This window comes from Nicotiana tomentosiformis, chromosome 8, assembly GCF_000390325.3.
Source record: "Nicotiana tomentosiformis chromosome 8, ASM39032v3, whole genome shotgun sequence".
NCBI classification, from domain to species: Eukaryota; Viridiplantae; Streptophyta; class Magnoliopsida; order Solanales; family Solanaceae; genus Nicotiana; species Nicotiana tomentosiformis.
The window spans coordinates 76,747,875-76,770,087 of record NC_090819.1 but is presented as its reverse complement, the minus strand read 5'-3'; the positions used below and the strand labels follow the sequence as shown (position 1 = coordinate 76,770,087).

General features: G+C 37.2%; 1 protein-coding gene across 1 annotated transcript; it reads left to right on the top strand.

Annotated features, from left to right (window-relative positions):
• The first annotated feature begins 1,236 nt into the window (after positions 1-1,236).
• On the top strand, positions 1,237-1,584 carry LOC138897702 (uncharacterized). The gene has a single exon (XM_070183706.1). The coding sequence runs from the start codon at positions 1,237-1,239 to the stop codon at positions 1,582-1,584; it is 348 nt and encodes a 115-aa protein (XP_070039807.1).
• Positions 1,585-22,213: the final 20,629 nt, after the last annotated feature.

Sequence of the window (22,213 nt, the reverse complement as noted above, 5' to 3'; positions counted from 1 at the left end):
CATCGCGTTTGTGATGCCTTCCTACCTCTGCCCTTCGCATTCGTGTGACACGAGCTGCGTTCGCGAAGGCTTAATGCCAGGCAGCCCCCAGCTCTCTTTCCTCTTTGCGTTCTTGTCCTCCCACTTGTGTTCGCTTAGGCTTCCCCAGTCTCTTCTTTGTGTTCGCGTCTCCTTAATAGCGTTCGCGATTGGTAAATCCCAGCAACCCAAAATCTTTCTTCACAAACGCGTGAGACCCTTCCCATTAGAGAAAAACAATACCAGACACCAGTTCCAGCAGTTACAAAATAAGGAAAAATGATCTGAAACTATCCCGAAACTCACTCGGGTCACTCGGGACCTCGTACCAATAAACCAACAAGTTTCATAACATAACACGGACCTACTCGAGGCCTCAAATCATATCAAGCAACATCAAAATGAAGAATCGCATCTCAAATCAAAATGTATGAACTTTGAACTTTCAAATTCTATATCTTGTGCTGAAACACATCAAATCAATCCGGAATGACTTCAAATTTTGCAAACAAGTCATAAATGACATAACGAAGTTATTCCCAGAATCGAATTTTGACCCCGATATCAAAAATTCAACGCCCCGGTCAAACTTCCCAAATATTTAATTTTCGCCATTTCAAGCCCAATTCCACTATGGACCTCCAAACAAATTTTCGGACACGCTACGAAGTCCAAAATTACGATACGGAGCTATTGGAACCATCAAAATTTAAATTTGAGGTTATTTACATATAATTCAACATTCAGTTGACTTTTTCAACTTATGTTTTAAATTACGAGACTAAGTGTCTCATTTTACTTCAAAATCTCTCCAGACCCGAACTAACTAATCCGATATGTCATAATACATTTATAAAGCACAAATAGAGCAGTAAATTAGGGAACGAGGCTGTAATAATCAAAACGACCGGCCGGATCGTTACAGTTGGGCTTGGAGCAGTACTGATGAAGGATGGCACGGTGATTTCATATGCATCGCGGTAGTTGAAGGTTCATGAGAAGAATTACACTATTCACGATCTAGAGCTGGCAGCCATTGATCATGCACTAAAGATCTGGAGGAATTATATTTACGGCATGTCGTGTGAGGTTTTTAAGAATCATCAGTGCTTGCAGTATTTGTTCAAACAAAAGGATCTCAATTTGAGGTAGAGGAGGTGGTTCGAGCTATTGAAAGACTATGATATCACCATCTTGTATCATTCCGGGAAAGTCAATATGTTGGTCGATGCCTTGAGTAGAAAGGCAGTGAGTGTGAGCAGCCTTGCATACATTCCAGTCGGTGAGAAACTGTTTGTGTCAGATGTTCATGCCTTGGCCAATCAGTTCGTGAGGTTGGATGTTTCAGAGCCCAGTCGTGTTCTAGCTTGTACCGTCGCTCGATCTTCCTTATTTGAGCGCATCAGGGAGTGGCAGTATGGTGACCATTATTTGCTTGTCCTTAGAGACATAGTGCGGTACAGAGGTGCCAAGCTAGTTACTATTGAAGATGATGGAGTTTTGAGGATACAAGGTCGTGTTTGTGTGCCTAATGTAGATGGACTTCGTGAGTTGATTCTTGAGTAGGCCCATACTTCCCGGTATTCTATTCACCTAGGTGCCACTAAGATGTATCAGGAGTTCTAGCAGCATTATTGGTGGGGAAGGATGAAGGAGAATATAGTGGTATATGTAGCTCGGTGTCTAAATTGTCATCAAATAAAGTATGAGCATCAGAGACCTGGTGGTTTGCCTCGAAAGATAGAGATTCCTGAGAGGAAGTGGGAACGTATCACTATGGATTTTGTTGTTAGACTCCCACGGACTCAGAGGAAGTTCAATGCGGTATAGGTCACTGTGGATAGGCTGACAAGTGAGCGCATTTCATTCCTGTGGCAGTTAATTATTCTTTAGAGCAGTTGGCTGTGATTTACATATGAGAAATCGTTCGTCTTCACGATGTGCCTGTGTCTATCATTAATGATTGAGGTACGCAGTTCACCTCGTACTTCTGGAGGGTAGTACAGCATGAGTTGGGCACACAGGTTGAGTTGAGCACAACATTTCAGCATCAGACGGATGGACAGTCCGAGAGTACTATTTAGATATTGGAGGATATGCTACGTGCTTGTGTTATAGATTTCAGAGGTTCTTGGGATCAGTTCTTTCCGCTTGCAGAGTTTGCCTACAACAACAGGTACCAGTCGAGCATTCAGATGTCTCCCTATGAGGCATTACATGGGAGGTGGAGTCGTTCGCCAGTTGGGTAGTTCGAGCCAGGGGAGGCTCGGTTGTTGGGTACAGATTTGGTACAGGTTGCCTTGGATAAGGTCAAGATTATTCTGGATCGACTTCGCACAGCTCAGTCTAGGTAGAAGAGTTATGTCGACCGTAAGGTTCATGATGTTGCATTCATGGTTAGAGAGGGTATTGCTCCGGGTTTCACCCATGAAGGGTGTGATGAGGTTCGGAAAGAAAGGCAAGTTGAGCCCTAGGTATATCAGACCTTCTGAGATTCTAGAGAGAGTGGGTGAGGTGGCTTACAGGCTCGCATTTCCACCTAGTTTGTCAGAAGTTCATCCAGTATTCCATATGTCCACGCTTTGGAAGTATCACCATGATCTGTCCTATGTGTTAGATTTCAGCTCAGTCCAGTTGGACAAGCATTTGACTTATGAGGAGGAGCCGGTGGCTATTCTAGCCCGCCAGGTTCGATAGTTGAGCTCAAAGAGTTATCCTTCAGTTCGAGTGCAGTAGAGAGGCCAGCTGGTCAAAGCAGCTACTTGGGAGCCCGAGTCGGATATGCGGAGTAGATATCCACCCCTTTTCACCAGCCTAGGTACGTTTTCTATGTCCGTTCGAGGACGAATGGTTGTTTTAGATGTGAAGAATGTAATGACCTGGTAGGTCATCTAGAGTTTTAGAACCTAATTCTGTGTTTTGAAGCCTCCAATAGCTTCTTTAAACCTTCCTCGATTTGTGTGCGTAATACCAGTGTTTTTCGCAAGGCTTTTATGTTAAAAATAAATAAAAATAAGAATTTTGCCTTAAAAATATATTTGAGTTGACTTCGGTCAACATTTTGAGCAAACAGACCTGGATCCGTACTTTGACGATCTCGGTAGGTCCGTATCGTGATTTGGGACTTGGGCGTATGCCCGGAATCGAATTCGGATGTCCCTAGCTCGACCTATTGATTTTTGTCAAAAATTGAAAGTTTTTCTAAAGAATTGATCGATGTTTAACCTTATTGTTACCGGGTCCGTAATTTGGTTCCGAAACCCGGTATAGGTCCATTACTATATTTATGACTTGTATTTCAAATTTGGTGAGAAACGGAGTTTGTTTGATGTGATTCGGACGTCCGGTTATTAAAACAGCAATTCTAATGTGTTCTTGAAAATTTATTTGATTTTGGTGTCCAATTCATAGTTCTACGTGTTATTTTGGAGATCCGATCCCGTGAGCAAGTTCGTATGATATTTTTGGACTTGTGTGTATGTTTGATTTGGAGCCCCGAGGGCTCGGGTGAGTTTTAGATAGGCTATGGAGTGAGTTTGGACTTAGAAACATAGCTGATGCATTTAGTTTCTGGTGTCTGCTAAAGATCTCGCATTCGCGAGATCTGGCTCCCATTTGAAAAGAAATCATCACATTTACGAGTCTGGGCATGGCAAGGGTACTCGCATTTGCTAGGTAAAAGTTCGCATTTGCGAACTTTCCATTTTCGCTTTTGCGAAGGCAGAGTTGCATTTGCAACTCAGCACCTTATGTGATGATCTTCGCATTTACGAAGAAAGATCCGCATTTGCGAGGCATCAAGGCTCGCATTTGCAACCATTTTATCACAAATGTGATTATGAGGATCCTAAGAGGAGTTCGCAATTGAGACCTCTTTCTCGCAATTGTGATATTCGCAATTGCGAACAAGATATTGAAATTGCAACATCTGCAACTGTGTATAAGTTAAGTTAGACGGGATTTTTGTTCATTCTTCAAATTTTCAAAACTAGAAAACTTTAGAGGCGATTTTTCCAAGAACTCTTCTTCCCCTAGTTCAATGGTAAGTGATTCTAACCTATTTTCTTTCAATCTTTCTTTACATTTCATAAGTTTTCAAGTTAAAATCTAGGATTTTCATTGTGGAAATTGGGGGTTTGGGTAGAATTATGATTTTTTGCAAAATTGAAATTTAGACCTCAAAATGAGGTCGGATTTCAAAATAAATTGCTGAACCGGGCTCGGAGGTGAATGGATAATCGATTTTTGGTCCGAAATTTAGGTTTGGACCAAGCGGGCCCAGGGTCAATTTTTGACTTTTTGGGAAAAAGTGTGGTAATTCTAAATTTATGCATTGTAATTGATTCCTTAAGAAATATTTGATATTATTGAGACAATTGTGGTTAGGTACGAGTGGCTTGGAGGCGGATTCTAGAGAAAATACCATGGTAGAGCTATGAGTTGACTGTGGAGTGAGGTAAGTGTTGAGTTTAACCTTGACTTGAGGGAATTAGGGACCTTCGAATTATGTGCTATATGAAATTCATGTGTTGTGGCGTATATGCGAGGTGGCAAGTGCTTATACACTGCCGAATTACTTGTTTTTCTCCGATTTTTTCGCTTTCCTTAATTATCTCCTTCCCTGTCTTAACTTTATATGCTCTAAATGCCTTCCATGCTTATTTGCTAACTATGAATCAATATTTTCTCATGTTAATGAAGTTAGATTTTTTCATATTTTCATGATTCCCAGCTATTTGTTCTAACTGACTTACTTGCACCTCCTAATTGTCAATTACATGACTTGTCTTGATGTGTAGTATTACCTATTTGAATTCTCATGTTGTACAAGGTTTCCTTGCGGGTTCAGCTTTGTATTTATTTATCGTAGAGGTTCTTGTGATTTAAATTATTGATTTGACTATGTTCATTAAGTATTTGGTACTGGTATGGTGGGATGGGGTTGCATGCCACAACAGGCGAAATAAGGGTGGATTGATATGGTGGAATAAGGGTGAATTTGTACTGATACGGTAGGATTAGGTTGTACTCCGCAAAAGGTAGAATAAGGGTGGATTGATACAGTGCAATAAGGGTGAATTATGGTACTGATATTGTTATATGGTGGGATCGAGTTGCGCGCCGCAAATATATATATATATATATATATATATATATATATATATATATATATATATTATTTATTGTTGTTGATGTTGTTACAGTGAAATAAGGGAGTATGATGTGTTGTACGGTGAGATCGGGTTGCGCGCCGCAACAATCTATGTGTTTCTATTTCCTTGAGCTGTGTTGGTTTTCGGTATTTTCATTTGAAACTCTAAGGATTGGTAATTCTGAATGACACAGGCTTATTTCTTGAGGCTGTATTTATTATTTTCAGTTGACTATCTCATTTCGTTAGGTATTTCCTTTTCTGCATTTATTATATATTGCGTACAGGTTGTAGTGTGAGTGACCTGTCTTAGCCTCATCATTACTTCGTCGAGTTTAGGCTCGGCACTGTGATGACCCAAAATGTGATCTTTAAATTAAATAATTAATTTTGTATTCTAAGACCTCAAAAAGTATTATTTATTATTCCTCGACTTGCGTGCGCAGTACGTAAAATTTTTCGGAAAGTTTTTAGGTGAAAAATAAATTAAAATGTGAATTAGAGCTTTAAAACTCAACTGAGTTGACTTTGGTCAATATTTTGAGCAATCGGACTCGGATTAGTGTTTTGATAATTTTGTAGGTCCGTATCGTGATTTGGGACTTAGGCGTATGCCCAGAATCAAATTCCGAGGTCCCTAGCCCGAGATATGGAATTTTGATGAAAAATTAAAAGTTTAAGTTCAAATAGTGACCGGATGTCAAATTATGTGCAAACGGCCCCGGAATAGAATTTTGATAATTCCAACAGCTCTATATGGTGATTTTGGACTTAGGAGCGTGATCGGAATTTTATTTGGAAGTCCGTAGTGGAATTAGGCTTGAAATGCCGAAAGTTGAATTTTTGGGAAGTTTGACCGAGAGGTTGAGTTTTTGATATCGGGGTCGAAATCCGATTCTGAAAATTTTTATAGCTCAGTTATCTCATTTATGACTTGTGTGCAAAATTTGAATTCATTCCGAATTGATTTGATGTGTTTCGACACAAGATATAGAATTTGAAAGTTCAAAGTTCATTGATTTTGATTTGAGGTGCGATTCGTCGTTTTGATGTTGTTTGATGTAGTTTGAAGCCTCAACTAAGTTTGTATGGTATTTTGGGACATGTTGGAATAATTTGTTATGCTCCCGAGGGTCTCGGGTGGATTTCGGAAGGTAAACGGAATGGATTTCGGACAAAGTGCTGGAAATTTCTATTTGCAGAAATTTCTGTTGCATAAATGTTGTGCGTGGAGCCAACTTTGGAAGATTATATCTCACAATGCATAAGGCATCAGAAAATGTGCAAAACATGAAAGTTGTAGTCGTTTGATTATAGGTTCCATAAAGTTAAACTATGCATCATTTGGACATTTGTACAGAAGGTTATGATGGATTGAATGAAGGCTGGTAGAGCAGTTTCGCCAGAAATTTCGCCAGAAATTCTGATGCATGCAGCCGACCTTGGGAGCCTATATCTCGCAATGCATAGGGAATCAGAATAATTGCAAAACATGAAAGTTGTAGTCGGTGGATTCTAGTTTCCAAAAAGCTAAACCATTTATCATTTGGACATTGGCACATAAAGTTATGATCATTGAAGTAAGACTGGTAGAGCTGTTTCTGGTGGACTTTTAGTGACGAAAAATGGACTTTTAGTGACGGATTGGCAGAAACTTAAGGATCAAAAATGGTCATTTCATTCATTTCGTTTTGGATTTTTGGAGCACGGTTCTTGGGCGATTTTCACGGGAAAACATTGGGGTAAGTGTTCCTTATCCTATATTGATTATATTTCATAATTCCATACTCATTTACATCATGAATCCGTGAATTTATGGAAGAAAAATCAAGCTTTTTGCAAAATCTTCCAAAAAACGAAAAGTTAAGATTTGGAGATCAAGTTGTTATCGGATTTTGGTAAAATTGGTATGGGTGGACTCGTAATTGAATAGGTTGTCGGATTTTATAAGTTTCGCCGGATTCCGAGATGTGGGCCCCACGGGTAAATTTTGAGCTAATTTCGGATTTTTAATGAAAATGTAATATTTTCTTATGAAATTGATTTCTATAATTTTCGTTGACTGTATCGAATTAATTATTACTAGATACGAGTCGATCGGAGTCGGAAAATCGAGGAAAAAGAAAAATACTTGGTTAAATTGGAGCAAGTCGAGGTAAGTGACTTGTCTAACCTTGTGTGGGGGAAATTTCCCCTAAGATTGGTATTGATGTGATTATTGAAATGTGTTGAAAGTCGTGTGCACGAGGTGACGAGTGTGTACACGGGCTAAATTGCGAAAGATTATATTTTAAAATTGTGTAGATCACTGTTGCGCATTTATTAAATTATTTTATCTTGTTATATTCTTCATCATTGATCTGAGATATATACTTCAAATTTGTTTGATCTTTTCTTACTTATTGTTTTACCTGTTTAGTTGAAACTTGGTTTCTTTTATTCTGTGCATTATTTGAAGGTTGATTTTCTTTAAATTAAATATTATTAATATGAAGTATTTGACATTTTTAAACTTGATATTGAAGCAACGTAGTAAAGATTTTAAAATATTATTTTCCTAAATTATTTACTCCTGAATATTTTTATACTCATTGTGAGGGAGCCGTGAGCTCTTTATTGTGGAAAACTAAAATTGATGATTTATTTTGGCATGAGCCGTGAGCTCTTTATTGTGGAAAAATATTGTTGTTAAATTATTTTGGCAAGTTAAATTATTTGAGCACTTGAGGTGCAAATTATGATATATTGTGATATTGATACGTATGCGGTGGTATAAGGTCTGGGTGTTGAAACGCATGCTGTGAGATAAGGGTGGCTTGATACGCGTGGCTAGTAGGGGAACTACTAGAAGTCATGCGGTGTGATAAGGGTGGCTAAAACGCGGGATGCTATTTTGGGAAAAAATATTTTCTTTAAATAAATTATGAAGGCTCCTGCGGTGATATAAGAAAATGAGATATTGTGATTTTATTTATGATTTGGGACTACGAGGCGGTACCTCGGGAGTGCCCTTGTTGATATTGATTTATGGCCGTAGTTGCCTTTGATTATTATTGTGATTTTCATAAAGTTGAAAGAACTTCTGTTTTGATTTCCACGAGATATTATTTGCAATTATTTGGTGTCATTAAATGTGACATACTATTTGATTCATTTTCAATGTCATTTTAGTTTGCTACATTGATAAATATTTTACCATGCCATTATTATATTCCAGTAGGGCCTTACCTGACCTCGTCACTACTCTACCGAGGTTAGACTTGGCACTTACTGGGTACCGCTGTGGTGTACTCATACTACGCTTCTGCACATCTTTTTGTGCAGATCCAGGTACATTTTACCAGCCTAGACGTCAGTGAGTTACCTGCGCACGGAGACTTCGAGGTATATCTGCCAGCGTCCGCAGACTCCGGAGTCCCCTTCTATCATTTTATGTTGCTTCCTTATATTTTATTTAGACCTTGACATATAGAGAGACATTGAGAATAAATTCTTAGAAGCTTGTGACTTATTTCTACCGGGTTTTGGGAGTTGAAATTGTTTGAATTGTAGTTTATTTATTTCAGATATTTATTATTATTCCGTATTGATAGGCTTACCTAGTCTTAGAGACTAGGTGCCATCACGACATCCTACGGAGGGAATTTGGGATCGTGACAAGTTGGTATCAGAGCACTAGGTTCATAGGTGTTATGAGTCATAAGCAGGTTTAGTAGAGTCTTGCGGATCGGTACGGAGACGTCTGTACTTATCTTCGAGAGGCTATGGAATTGTTAGGAAATATTCATTTATTTGAATCCTTATCGTGCGGCATTGATTTAGCTTGAAACATATATCTTATATTCCTTTGTATCCACTCGTGTATGACATTGCGCACTCGGTATCAGTTATGCGTCGACGGTTCGTGATGCCGTAGATGGACTATGAGGGAGCCAGAGGTGCTCAAATATTGCCTCAACGTGTGGTTATAACTGAAGATACGGGCGTATTGAGAGATCACCTAGTGAATCATGTGGGGGTACAACGGACGTTGGCGTCTGGTTGATTTATACAAGCTGTGAAGGTTATTATTGTGGATCATCGGACGTTATGACCTATGACTTCGCGCCGAGTGGGCGGAGTCCACTACCAATGGGTGGATTGTCGGGTCATGTATTATATCAATTTTGGCCTAAAATGTATATATGTGGTACTGAAAGGTTCCCTAAAATTTAGACATGTTTAAGACCTGAGATTTTGTGGAGGATAAGGTTAGGACTTGCGGTATGTACGCCTCCTTAATAATCCTATACTTCAATATCAAAGGAGTTATAGAAACAACTCTAAATTTGTATAAGGTCTACTCAGCGTGGACGTCACTGTTGCGGATTTTGGGGTGCTTCGGAGTAAGTACACTTGTTGACGAGAGTTTGGACTATGTGGTTCATGACAAGATTTGTCTGTATGGAGCTCTACTTTTGTGATCGTTGTGTATAAATAGGGGTAAGGGTTACCCCAAAGAAGAGTCGAAGAGTATGTTAAGAAATTGGTCAGCTCAACAGTGTAGAGTCAGTATAACAAAAGAAGAAATTCGCCTTGGGAGAGATAATTCTCCACCGGTGTTCATGGCAAGCCTATGAAGAGAGCAGACCAGCCAATGCAACACCGCCCACTTGGCTCAGTTCTCAGAAACGCTTTTGAAAGAGTTTGTTTTCTGGACTCTCCGTAATGCGTGGCGCATAGGGTTTGAACGGTTGCGTCATGTCACCATTGACGATGTCAAAATATGCCATCAGGTTCAATAAGTTAGCCCGTCATACTCCTACTTTGCTTCCTACAACCAGAGGGCGAGTCCATATACTCATTAAAGGACTTAATTATGATCATAAAATTTTGTACGACTCGGGAGCTACAAGCTGATACTTCATTTACGCTAGTTGTACAAATTGCCAAGATATTAGAATGTGTTCGGGGTGAAAAAAAAAAACTAAGGAGACCAAGACGTCTCAAGGTTCTGGGGGATTTAGTGGATTCTACTGTGCAAGTATAAATCATTATGGAGAGGGCTCGGGCAGTCGGGCAGCCCAGTCCGCACATCAAATTATCGGGGTGCTCCAGTAAGTTCTTTTTATGTACCACCGACATGAGTTTCTACAATGGTTATTCCAGTTATCTGGCACAAACTCAATATGAGCAGCCTAAACCGCAAAGGGGTTATTATGAATACGGTGATACTAGGCACATCATGAGAAAATTGTCCCAAACTTGGGAGAGACATATTTTGTCAAAGCACTTAGGCTACGTGCCCCATTGAAGTTACTACACCACCCACACGACCAGTTAGGGGTGGAAGACAGACGGGTAGAAGGCGTCCTAGAGGTGGAGACCCAGCCGTTGATATATTTATTTTACGGTATGGCGGAGGTCGCTACATCAGATGGTGTCGTTATAGATACGACTTTGATATAATATAAAGGAATGATTTCCTTAAGTTGATTCGGTTCTCAATATCGAAACGAGTCTTCCTATTGTGCTCCACTTATGAGTGAGCTTCATAATTCTATAATTTACTTATGTGTTTACCCCTGTTGGGAGATTTTATAGAGATAACTACGCCTATCATTTTGTGTTGGTCACTAATAAGAGCTGCGAGGCTAAATGTGGCTTTCTGTTACTCATTTGGGTAAATTTTGATGTAAATTACGAATAATTAATTGCAAATTATGAATTATATGCCCTACCGGTGTGAGGTTCATTATATGTTGTGATTTGGTATAACCGAAATTATTTAAAAGGAGAAAATAGAAATTTGCAATTGGCACGATGTGCATATTACTTGAAGATTTGGCGGCATTATTAGTACGGTGTCCTTTGTGAGGTCTACACCGATCACCAAAGTCTATAGCATCTATTTAAACAGAAGAATCTTAATTTGCGGCAGCGGAGATGGTTGGAGTTACTTAAGGATTATTATATCACCATTCTTTATCATCTTGGGAAGGCCAATGTAGTGGCCGATGCCTTGAGTCATAAGGCGGAGAGTTTGGGCAGCTTAGCATATTTACCGGTAGCAGAGAGGCCTTTGGCCTTGGATATTCAGGCCTTGGCCAACCAGTTTGTCAGATTGGATGTTTCCGAACCGAGTCGAGTTTTGGCTTGTGTGGTTTCTCAGTCTTCTCTTTATGATCGTATCAGGGAGCGTCAGTATGATGACCCTCATTTACTTGTCCTTAAGGATACAGTTCAGCACAGTGATGCCAAAGAAGTCGCAATTGGAGATGACGATGTATTACAGATGCAGGGCAAGCTATGTGTGCCTAATGTAGATGGTTTTTGTGAATTGATTCTCTATGAGGCTCACAGTTCGCGGTACTCCATATATCCGGGTGCTGCGAAGATGTAGCAGGACTTGAGGCAACATTATTGGTGGAGGAAGATGAAGAAAGACATAGTGGAGTATGTAGCTCGGTGTCTAAATTGTCAACAAGTGAAATATGAGCATTAACGACCGGGTGGATTACTTCAGAAGTTAGAGATTCCAGAATGGAAATGGGAGCGGATCACTATGGATTTCGTTGTTGGGCTCCCACGGACTCAGCGGAAGTTGGACACAGTTTGGGTGATTGTGGATAGGGTGACCAAATCAGCTCATTTCATTCCTGTGATTACTACTTACTCTTCAGAGCAGCTGGCTCAGGTATATATTCGCGAGATTGTCAGACTTCACGGTGTACCAGTATCTATCATCTCTGACCGGGGTACACAGTTTACCTCACGGTTTTGGAGGGCAGTACAGCGTGAGTTGGGTAACCGGGTAGAGTTGAGTACAACATTTCACCCTCAGACGGACGGGCAGTCCGAACGCACTATTCAGATACTGGAGGATATGCTTCGTGCGTGTGTGATAGATTTTGGGGGTGCTTGGGATCAGTTCTTACCACTTGCAGAGTTTGCTTACAACAACAGTTACCAGTCAAGCATCCAGATGGCTCCGTATGAGGCCTTGTATGGTAGGCGGTGACGGTCTCCAGTGGGTTGGTTCGAACCAGGCGAGGCTAGACTTTTGGGTACAGACTTAGTTCAGGATGCCTTGGAAAAGGTTAAGTTGATTCAGGATCGACTTCGTACAGCCCAATCTAGACAGAAGAGTTATGCGGATCGGAAGGTTCGTGATGTTGCATTCATGGTTGGTGAGTGGGTATTGCTCCGGGTTTCGCCTATGAAGGGTGTGATGAGGTTCGGGAAGAAGGGCAAGTTGAGCCCTAGGTATATTGGGCCTTTTGAGATTCTTGAGAGAGTTGGAGGGGTGGCTTACAAACTTGCACTACCACCTAGTCTCTTTGCCGGTCATCCGGTATTCCATGTTTCCATGCTTCAGAAATATCACGGCGATCCGTCTCATGTGCTAGACTTCAGTTCGGTTCAGTTGGACAAGGATCTATCTTATGTTGAGGAAACAATGGCTATTTTGGATAGGCATGTTTGAAAGCTGAGGTCAAAGAACATTGCTTCTGTGAAGGTTCAGTGGAGGGGTCATCCGGTTGAGGAGGCGACTTGGGAGACCGAGCATGATATGCGCAGCTATTATCCATACTTATTCACCAGCTTAGGTACTTTTTCTAACTCCGTTCGAGGACGGACGTTTGTTTTAGAGGTGGAGAATGTGATGACCCAAAATGTCATCTTTAAATCAAATAATTAATTTTGTATTCTAAGACCTCAAAAAGTACTATTTATTATTTCTCGACTTACGTGCACAGTCCGTAAAAATTTTCGGAATGTTTTTAGGTGAAAAAGGAATTAATATGTGAATTAGAGCTTTAAAACTCAATTAGGTTGACTTTGGTCAACATTTTGAGCAAACGGACTCGGATTAGTATTTTGATAATTTTGGTAGGTCTGTATCGTGATTTGGGACTTAGGCGTATGCCCGGAATCAAATTCCGAGGTCCCTAGCCCGAGATATGGAATTTTGATGAAAACTTAAAAGTTTAAGTTCATAAAGTGACCGGATGTCAAATATGTGCAAACAGCCCCGGAATAGAATTTTGATGATTCCAACAGCTCCATATGGTGATTTTGGACTTCGGAGCGTGATCGGAATTTTATTTGGAAGTCCGTAATGGAATTAGGCTTGAAATGCCGAAAGTTGAATTTTTGGGAAGTTTGACCGAGAGGTTGACTTTTTGATATCGGGGTCGAAATCCGATTCTGAAAATTTTTATAGCTCAGTTATGTCATTTTTGACTTGTGTGCAAAATTTGAAGTCATTCCGAATTGATTTGATGTGTTTCGACACAAGATATAAAATTTGAAAGTTCAAAGTTTATTGATTTTGATTTGAGGTGTGATTCGCCGTTTTGATGTTGTTTGATGTAGTTTGAAGCCTCAACTAAGTTTGTATGTTATTTTGGGACATGTTGGAATAATTTATTAAGGTTCCGAGGGTCTCGGGTGGATTTCGGAAGGTAAACGGAATGGATTTCGAAAATTTCTGTTGCAGAAACATCGTGCGTGGAGCCAACTTTAGAAGCTTATATCTCGCAATTCATAAGGCATCAGAAACGGTGCAAAACATGAAAGTTGTAGTAGTTTGTGTATAGGTTCCATAAAGTTAAACTATGCATTATTTGGACATTTGTAGAGAAAGTTATGATGGATTGAATGAATGCTGGTAGAGCAGTTTCGCCAGAAATTCTGATGCATGCAGTCGACTTTGGGAGCCTATATCTCGCAATGCATAGGGAATCAGAATAATTGCAAAACATGAAAGTTGTAGTCGGTGTATTCTAGTTTCCATAAAGTTAAACCATTTATCATTTGAATATTTGTACATAAAGTTATGATCAATTGAAGTAAGACTGGTAGAGCTATTTCTGGTGGACTTTTAGTGACGAAAAATGGACTTTTAGTGACGGATTGGCAGAAACTTAAAGACCAAAAATGGTCATTTCATTCATTTCGTTTTGGATTTTTGGAGCACGGTTCTTGGGCGATTTTCACGGGAAAACATTGGGGTAAGTGTTTCTTATCCTATATTGATTATATTTCATGATTCCATACACATTTACATCATGAATCTGTGAATTTATGGAAGAAAAATCAAGATTTTTGCAAAATCTTCCAAAAAACGAAAATTTAAGATTTGAAGGTCAAGTTGTTATCGGATTTTGATAAAATTTGTATGGTGGACTCATAATTGAATGGGTTGTCGGATTTTATAAGTTTCGCTGGATTCCGAGATGTGGGCCCCATGGGCAAATTTTGAGCTAATTTCGGATTTTTAATGAAAATGTAATATTTTCTTATGAAATTGATTTCTATAATTTTTGTTGACTGTATCGAATTAATTATTACTAGATACGAGTCGATCGGAGTCGGAAAATCGAGGAAAAAGCATAATACTTGGTTAAATTGGAGCAAGTTGAGGTAAGTGACTTGTCTAACCTTGTGTGGGGGGAAATTTCCCTTAGGATTGGTATTGATGTGATTATTGAAATGTGTTGAAAGTCGTGTGCACGAGGTAACGAGTATGTACACGGGCTAAATTGCGAAAGATTATATTTCTAAATTGTGTAGATCACTGTTGCGCATTTATTAAATTATTTTATCTTGTTATATTCTTCATCATTGATCTGAGATATATACTTCAAATTTGTTTGATCTTTCTTACTTATTGTTTTACTTGTTCAGTTTGAAACTTGGTTTCTTTTATTCTGTGCATTATTTGAAGGTTGATTTTCTTTAAATTAAATATTATTAATATGAAGTATTTGACATTTTTAAACTTGATATTGAAGCAACGTAGTAAAGATTTTGAAATATTATTTTCCTAAATTATTTACTCTTGAATATTTTTATACTCATTGTGAGGGAGCCGTGAGCTCTTTATTGTGAAAAACTATTATTGATGATTTATTTTGGCATGAGCCGTGAGCTCTTTATTGTGGAAAAATATTGTTGTTGAATTATTTTGGCAAGTTAAATTATTTGAGCACTTGAGGTGCAAATTATGATATATTGTGATATTTATACGCATGCGGTGGTATAAGGTCTGGGTGTTGAAACGCATGCGGTGAGATAAGGGTGGCTTGATACGCGTGGCTAGTAGAGGAACTACTAGAAGTCATGCAGTGTGATAAGGGTGGCTAAAACGCGGGATGCTATTTCGGAAAAAAATGTTTTCTTTAAATAAATTGTGAAGGCTCCCGCGGTGATATAAGGAAATGAGATATTGTGAATTTATTTATGATTTGGGACTACGAGGCGGTACCTCAGGAGTGCCCTTGTTGATATTGATTTATGACCGTAGTTGCCTTTTATTATTATTGTGATTTTCATAAAGTTGAAGGAAATTCTGTTTTGATTTTCACGAGATATTATTTGCAATTATTTGGTGTCATTAAATGTGACATACTATTTGATTCATGTTCAATGTCATTTTATTTTACTACATTAATAAACATTTTATCATGCCATTATTCTATTCCAGTAGGGCCTCACCTGACCTCGTCACTACTCTACCAAGGTTAGGCTTGGCACTTACTGGGTACCGCTGTGGTGTACTCATACTACGCTTCTGCACATCTTTTTGTGCAGATCCAGGTACATTTTACCAGCCTAGACGTCAGTGAGTTACCTGCGCATGGAGACTTCGAGGTATATCTGCCAGCGTCCGCAGACTCCGGAGTCCCCTTCTATCATTTTATGTTGCTTCCTTATATTTTATTTAGACCTTAACATATAGAGACATTGAGAATCAATTCTTAAAAACTTGTGACTTATTTCTACCGGGTTTTGGGAGTTGAAATTGTTTGAATTGTAGTTTATTTATTTCAGATATTTATTATTATTCCGCATTGATAAGCTTACCTAGTCTTAGAGACTAGGTGCCATCACGACATCCTACGGAGGGAATTTGGGGTCGTGACAGGCACTTACAGAGTACATGAGGTCGGTTGTACTCACTACACTCTGCACTTCTTGTGTATATTTTGGAGTCGGTCCCAGCAGAGGTTATTAGTTTGCTCGGATTGGACAGCTTGTGGAGACTTGAGGTACAACTGCTCAGCACCCGCACCTCCTGGAGTCTCCTTCCCTTTTTATTTAGACGTGTACTTTACTTTCAGACAGCTTTATGTTATTTCAGACCCTTATTTGTACTATTCTAGTAGCTTGTGCACTTATGACACCGGGTCCAGGGTTGTATCATACGGTTGGCTATTTTAGCTTCCGAAAATTTTACTTTGGAATATTGCAGTTATTTTAGTTCTTTCTCATTAATTAATATAAATTGTTAAAAATGGATAAATTGTTCTACCGTTGGCTTGCCTAGCAAGTGAAATGTAAGGCGCCATAAGACATATTTTGGGAAATTAGGCTTTCCTTTATTGAATGTTTTGATTTGCCATTACTAATTTCCCAAAAGGTATTGAAATATGAATTGTCGTTTATCTTACTTACTAGTCTTAGGGTACGCGCTTTGCGCGTGTATACATATGAATATATATATATATATATATATATATATAAATTCAAAAATTACTTAAATAAAAATGTGCTTGAGTTATAAATAAAATTAAATAAAACATATATGTTCAGAAAATTATGAATGTTGATTTTTGCCCGTAATTTTCATTTTGCGTTTGTGACGTTCAGTTTAATTTTTCTCTACAATGTAATGTCATATTTATTATGCATATGTTAAATTTATTTTGGAGTTCATAGACAAAAGTTTAAAAGAAAATTCATATCATAGGTGACATTTTAAGAATAGCTTCATACATTTTTTCGTGTTATGATTGTTATTGCACTTTTTAAAATATATTTTTACAGGTTTTTTCCCAAAAGTTTGCTCTTAAAATAATAATAAAATCATTAAATGTAACTAAATCCAAATTAAAGACAAATATACTATAGTTTCCTTTAAAAATTCTGGTGTCGAATTTTCTTTTGAATAAATATTTTAATTGACTTTAAAGGAGGATTAGTCGTACATATAGTAAGAATTTTTATAAATTAAAATCTTAATTGATTCTAAAGTCCCAAATTTAAGACTTTCTATCTACAAAGGAATGATTTAGTAATTATATTTTTAGTTATTTTCAATGTCATAAATATTAGGAAATAATTATTAAATGACTACTTTGTCCAGTGTGAACTTCGACTTTTAAAAGGTAAAAAGGGCGAACGATATTTTACAAAAGGGCCATCATTATTAGGAAAGATTTGAATTAGAGTTTTTAGCTAACTAATTAATTCAAAGATTTAATAATATACCATCAACATTAAAGGAAATAATTTAGTTCCTTGTTGATTTAAATTATTAATGTTGTTCATCCATAAATTTAAATATTTAACTGTAAAATAGTTTTATCTATTCAATATTCTAGTCCTCTAGCATGTAGGTAGAAGAATCTATTTGATAATTCAACATTGGATCCTTGTGTTTGTATAATCAGTATAGACTCTTGCGATCACCTTTTCTTTCTCTCTCCCTCTCCCTCTCACTTTTATATCCTTATATATTCCTTTAGTTATTTGTTCTAATTTTGACTGTTATTTCGAATATTATGTAAATACTAATGAATGAAAAATATTATTTAAGTAGGAAGGTAGTTCAAATATAAAATAAAAATATATTAAAGTTCATATATAAAATTTACGAAGATAACATTGAAGGAACTTCAGTTATGATATATTGTTCAAACAAGAAAATAATTTTATATTATTTTTAATAATAAATTTTAAACTCATCATTATTAAGATTTTCTGCAAAGTTTAAATAAGAAAATATTTAATAAACAAAAGTGATAATTCTATATACTTCTATATTTGAATTTATAATACGAATATCCTCTTTAATTACGATGATACATTTACCTCCTTTATTATAATATTTTTAATAACAATACATTTAACCCATCTATTATAATATAAGAAAGTTAGTTTAACTAAGTTGCCCATACTAATTTACTCATTTGTTTAGTTCATTTATAAACATCTTTTATCATTTTTCGTTTTAGCTATTTTAACTATCAATATTGAAATAAAAAGGAAAAAATAAAAAGGAGTTAAAAACGTAACCCCAAAGGAGGTAAAAAAACGCAACTCCTTTTCTTATGTACTTCTTTCCCCTTTTCACTTCCTTTTCTTTATTTCTTTATTCAGAAAATTAACATTAGAAAAAATAAACATGGAAGGTTTTGTTACCTTCCTAGGAAAGTGTTTATATAAAATAAAATTTTAATTGATTTCAAAATGTAGGACTTTCAATATATTTTGATAGATTTTAAAACTAAAATTTTAGTTGATTTAGAACTCCTAAAAATTAGAAAAAAACTTAAGTTATAATTTTGTCCAACATAAAATAAACTTTTAGAGGATAAAAAAGACGAACGATGTCACGACCCAATTTCACCTATAGGTTGTAATGGCGCCCAACACTACAGCTAGGCAAGCCAACTAATAAGTCAAACATACATTGGTTAAACTTTTATTACAAGAAGATAATAAAATACCAATTTCTATCAATGTGTGTGCCAAGACCCGGTGTCACAAGTGCATGAGCATCTAGTAGATTATACAAAGCTCCAAATATTGTCTGAAATAAAATAGACAGAATATAAATATCAGAAGAGACACTGGTAGCTGCAGAACGGCTCAGAAAGGCAGCTCACCACTATGCCTCGGGATGACGTGGGTATGTGATGATAGGTCCTCCACTAGTACCTGCCTCAGATCCTGCACAAAAAGTGCAGCAAGTGTAGTATGAGTACGTAAACAACGTGTACCCAGTAAGTATCAAGCCTAATCTCAAAGTGGTAGAAACGAGATGGCCGACTTTGACACTCACTATAGGTCAATAATAATTGAAATAAAATTAAGACATTTAAATCAGCATAATTTACAGAATTTACAAATAATTTATTTACTCAGCGAAAATAATCAAATTCCTTCAAATGTAACAATTCTCAATATATTAATTAAATTCCTTCAACTCAAATAATTTCTAATTTATCAATTAAATCTCTTAATTCCTTAACAAGCAAGAATAATAATTTATTAAATTCCAAGGATTCTTTCAATTTATTAATTAGCTTCACAAGCTGAAATAATTTATTAAAGTATCGTGTAATTATTATTATTAAGCACGATTTCTGTCGAGGACGTACGACCCGATCCAGAGTGTCGTGTACACTGCCGAGGGACGTGCAGCGCGATCCATAGATGCATCTATCCTGCCGAGGCCTTCGGCCCACTCCACAAGAAAGGAGGACATTTTCTTATGTACCCCCGGAAAGAGAGTATATTAATTATGAGATGAATTTGGGAGGAGAACAATTTCTTTTAACAATTAATTGATTTAAACAGACAATAAAACCTATGAGATTTTCATCCTTTAATATCTTTATCTAACAATTCACAATATATTCATATATATATCAATTAATATAAATAAATCAAAGAATACAATTTACACAGGTAAGGCATGATTTGAGTCCTAAACTACCCGAACTTTAGTATTTATAGTAGCTACGCACGGACTCTCGTCACCTCGTACGTACGTATCCCCCACAATTAGCAATAATTATTTAATTTTTAATCTCCTATGAGGTAATTTCTCCCTCACAAGATTAGACAAGAGACTTACCTCGTCTTGCTCCAATTTAATCCACTATAAGGCCTTTTCCACGATTATCCAACTCCGTCTGGCTCGAATCTAGCCAAAATAATTCAATAAAATCACTAATTATTATAAGAATCAATTCTATAAGGAAATACTACATTTTTGATAAAAATTCCGAAATTAATTAAAAGTTCGCCCGCGGGCCCACATCTCGAAATCCGACGAAAGTTACGAAATCCGACAACCCATTCAATTACGAGTCCAACTATACCAGTTTCACTCAAATACGACTCCAAATCGATACCGAAATCTCAAATTTTCGTTTTTATGAGATTTCTACACTTTTTCAAATTTCAAATCTCAAAACACTAATTAAATTGTGAAAACAATGATATACTTGTATATGTAGACCAAATCCGAGTTAGAATCACTTACCCCAATATTTTTTCCTTGAAAATCTGCCAAAAGTCGTCTCTGCTCAAGCTCAAGTTCGCCAAAAATGGCAAATGGGACGAATGTCCTCTGTTTTTATAACTTACAGCTCTGCCCAGTTCGATCAAGGAGCTCGATCTCAGGGAGTTCGATCAAGGAGCTCGATCTCAAGGAGCTCGGTCTCAGGGAGCTCGGTCATGGCCTCGATCAGGGTATCGAGGTTGGGCCTTCGATCATAGACTCAATCATTGCATCGAGCTTGAACCTTCGATCAGGGCATCGAGCATGGATCTCGATCCTAGCCCTCGAGCCGTACCTTCAATCATGCCCTCGAGCCTTGCCTTCGATCGAGGCTTCGATACTGAGCCTCGTCCCTGGCTTCGACTCAGGCCGCGATCGTGGGCTCGATATCTGGGGCTCGATCTGAGGCTCGATATCTGGGCTCGATCTGAGGCTCGATCACAGCCCAGAATATGCAGCAGAAGAGAAAATTGCAGCAGCTTTTTAAGTCCAACTTTTGACCCGTTAATCATCCGAAACTCACCCGAGGCCCTCGGGACCTCAACCAAATATACCAGCGAGTCCTAAAACATCATACGAACTTAGTCGAAACTCTAAATCACATCAAACAATGCTAAAACCATGAATCATACCCCAATTCAAGCTTAATGACACTAAGAGTTTTCAACGTCTACATTCAATGTCGGAACTTATCAAATCAACTCCTATTGACCTCAAATTTTACACACAAGTCATAAATTACATAACGGAGCTATGAAAATTTTCAGAACTGGATTTCGACTCCGGTATCAAAAAGTCAACTCCCCGGTCAAACTTTCAAACTTTAAATTCCTATTTTAGCCATTTCAAGCCTAATTTCACTACGGACTTCCAAATAAAATTCCGATCATGCTCCTAAGTCCAAAATCACCATACGGAGCTGTTGGAATTATCAAAATTCTATTCCGGGGTCATTTTCTAAAAAATATTGACCGAAGTCAAACTTAGCACATTAAGGCCAACTTAAGGAACCATGTGTTTCGGTTTCACCTCAAACACTTCCAAATCCCGAACCAATCATCCCCGCAAGTCATAAATCATTACAAGTACCTACGAAAAGTTTTATTTTAGGGAACGAGGTTCTAAAAGTTAAAATAACTGGTTGGATCATTACAAACGATATTTCGATAAGGACGTTCATGCATATATATATATATATATATATATATATATATATATATATATATATATATATATATATATATATATATAGTATAGATAGATAGATAGATAGATAGATATATGTGATGTGACGGTTCTAGACGTGAACATACATATTTCCTCTTCTTGCATGCAGTGCCAGAAAAATATTGATTGTGTAACACCTTTCACCTCAATTTTGAATTATTGACGTGGTCTGGTCTACCATAGAGTGGTAGGTGGCGTTTATTTTAAAAAACAAAAACATGCAAGAAAATCTTCAAAGAAACGTCAAATATTTTCGATGTTTCCGAAAAAGTTAGAAAAAGGCTATGGTGTTTGATTGATCTAAGGACCATTTGTCCATAGATTATTTTTTCTTTATTTCAATTTCTTTTTTGAAAAAACGTGTCTGTCCATGATTATATAAGTTTTTGGAGATTGTTGAAAAATGAGTTTTTCAATTCAAAGTTTTCTGGAAAAAATATTTTACTCATAAAACTACAACAATTTGTCAAGTGAAAGGCATGTCCAAACATAATTTCAAATATTATTTTTCAACTTAACTCAAAATACTACTTTTCAAAAATCACAATTTGTATGTCCAAATGCCTACTACCTAGCGTTTGAATATAAATTTGGTTGAAATTTGATAACATGAGTTTTTGAAGATGAGATGTAAAATAATTTTTGAAAGTTGAAATTGCGTTTGTACATGCATTTTACTTGAAAAACAATTTGAATTTTTGTGAGTCAAAAACTTCAAAAATAACTCTAGAGCTGTTTTTGGGATTTGAAGATTT

Bases quoted from the DNA above. Each gene is read 5' to 3' on its own strand.
- LOC138897702 (XM_070183706.1), top strand. From the start codon at position 1,237: ATGTTGGTCGATGCCTTGAGTAGAAAGGCAGTGAGTGTGAGCAGCCTT.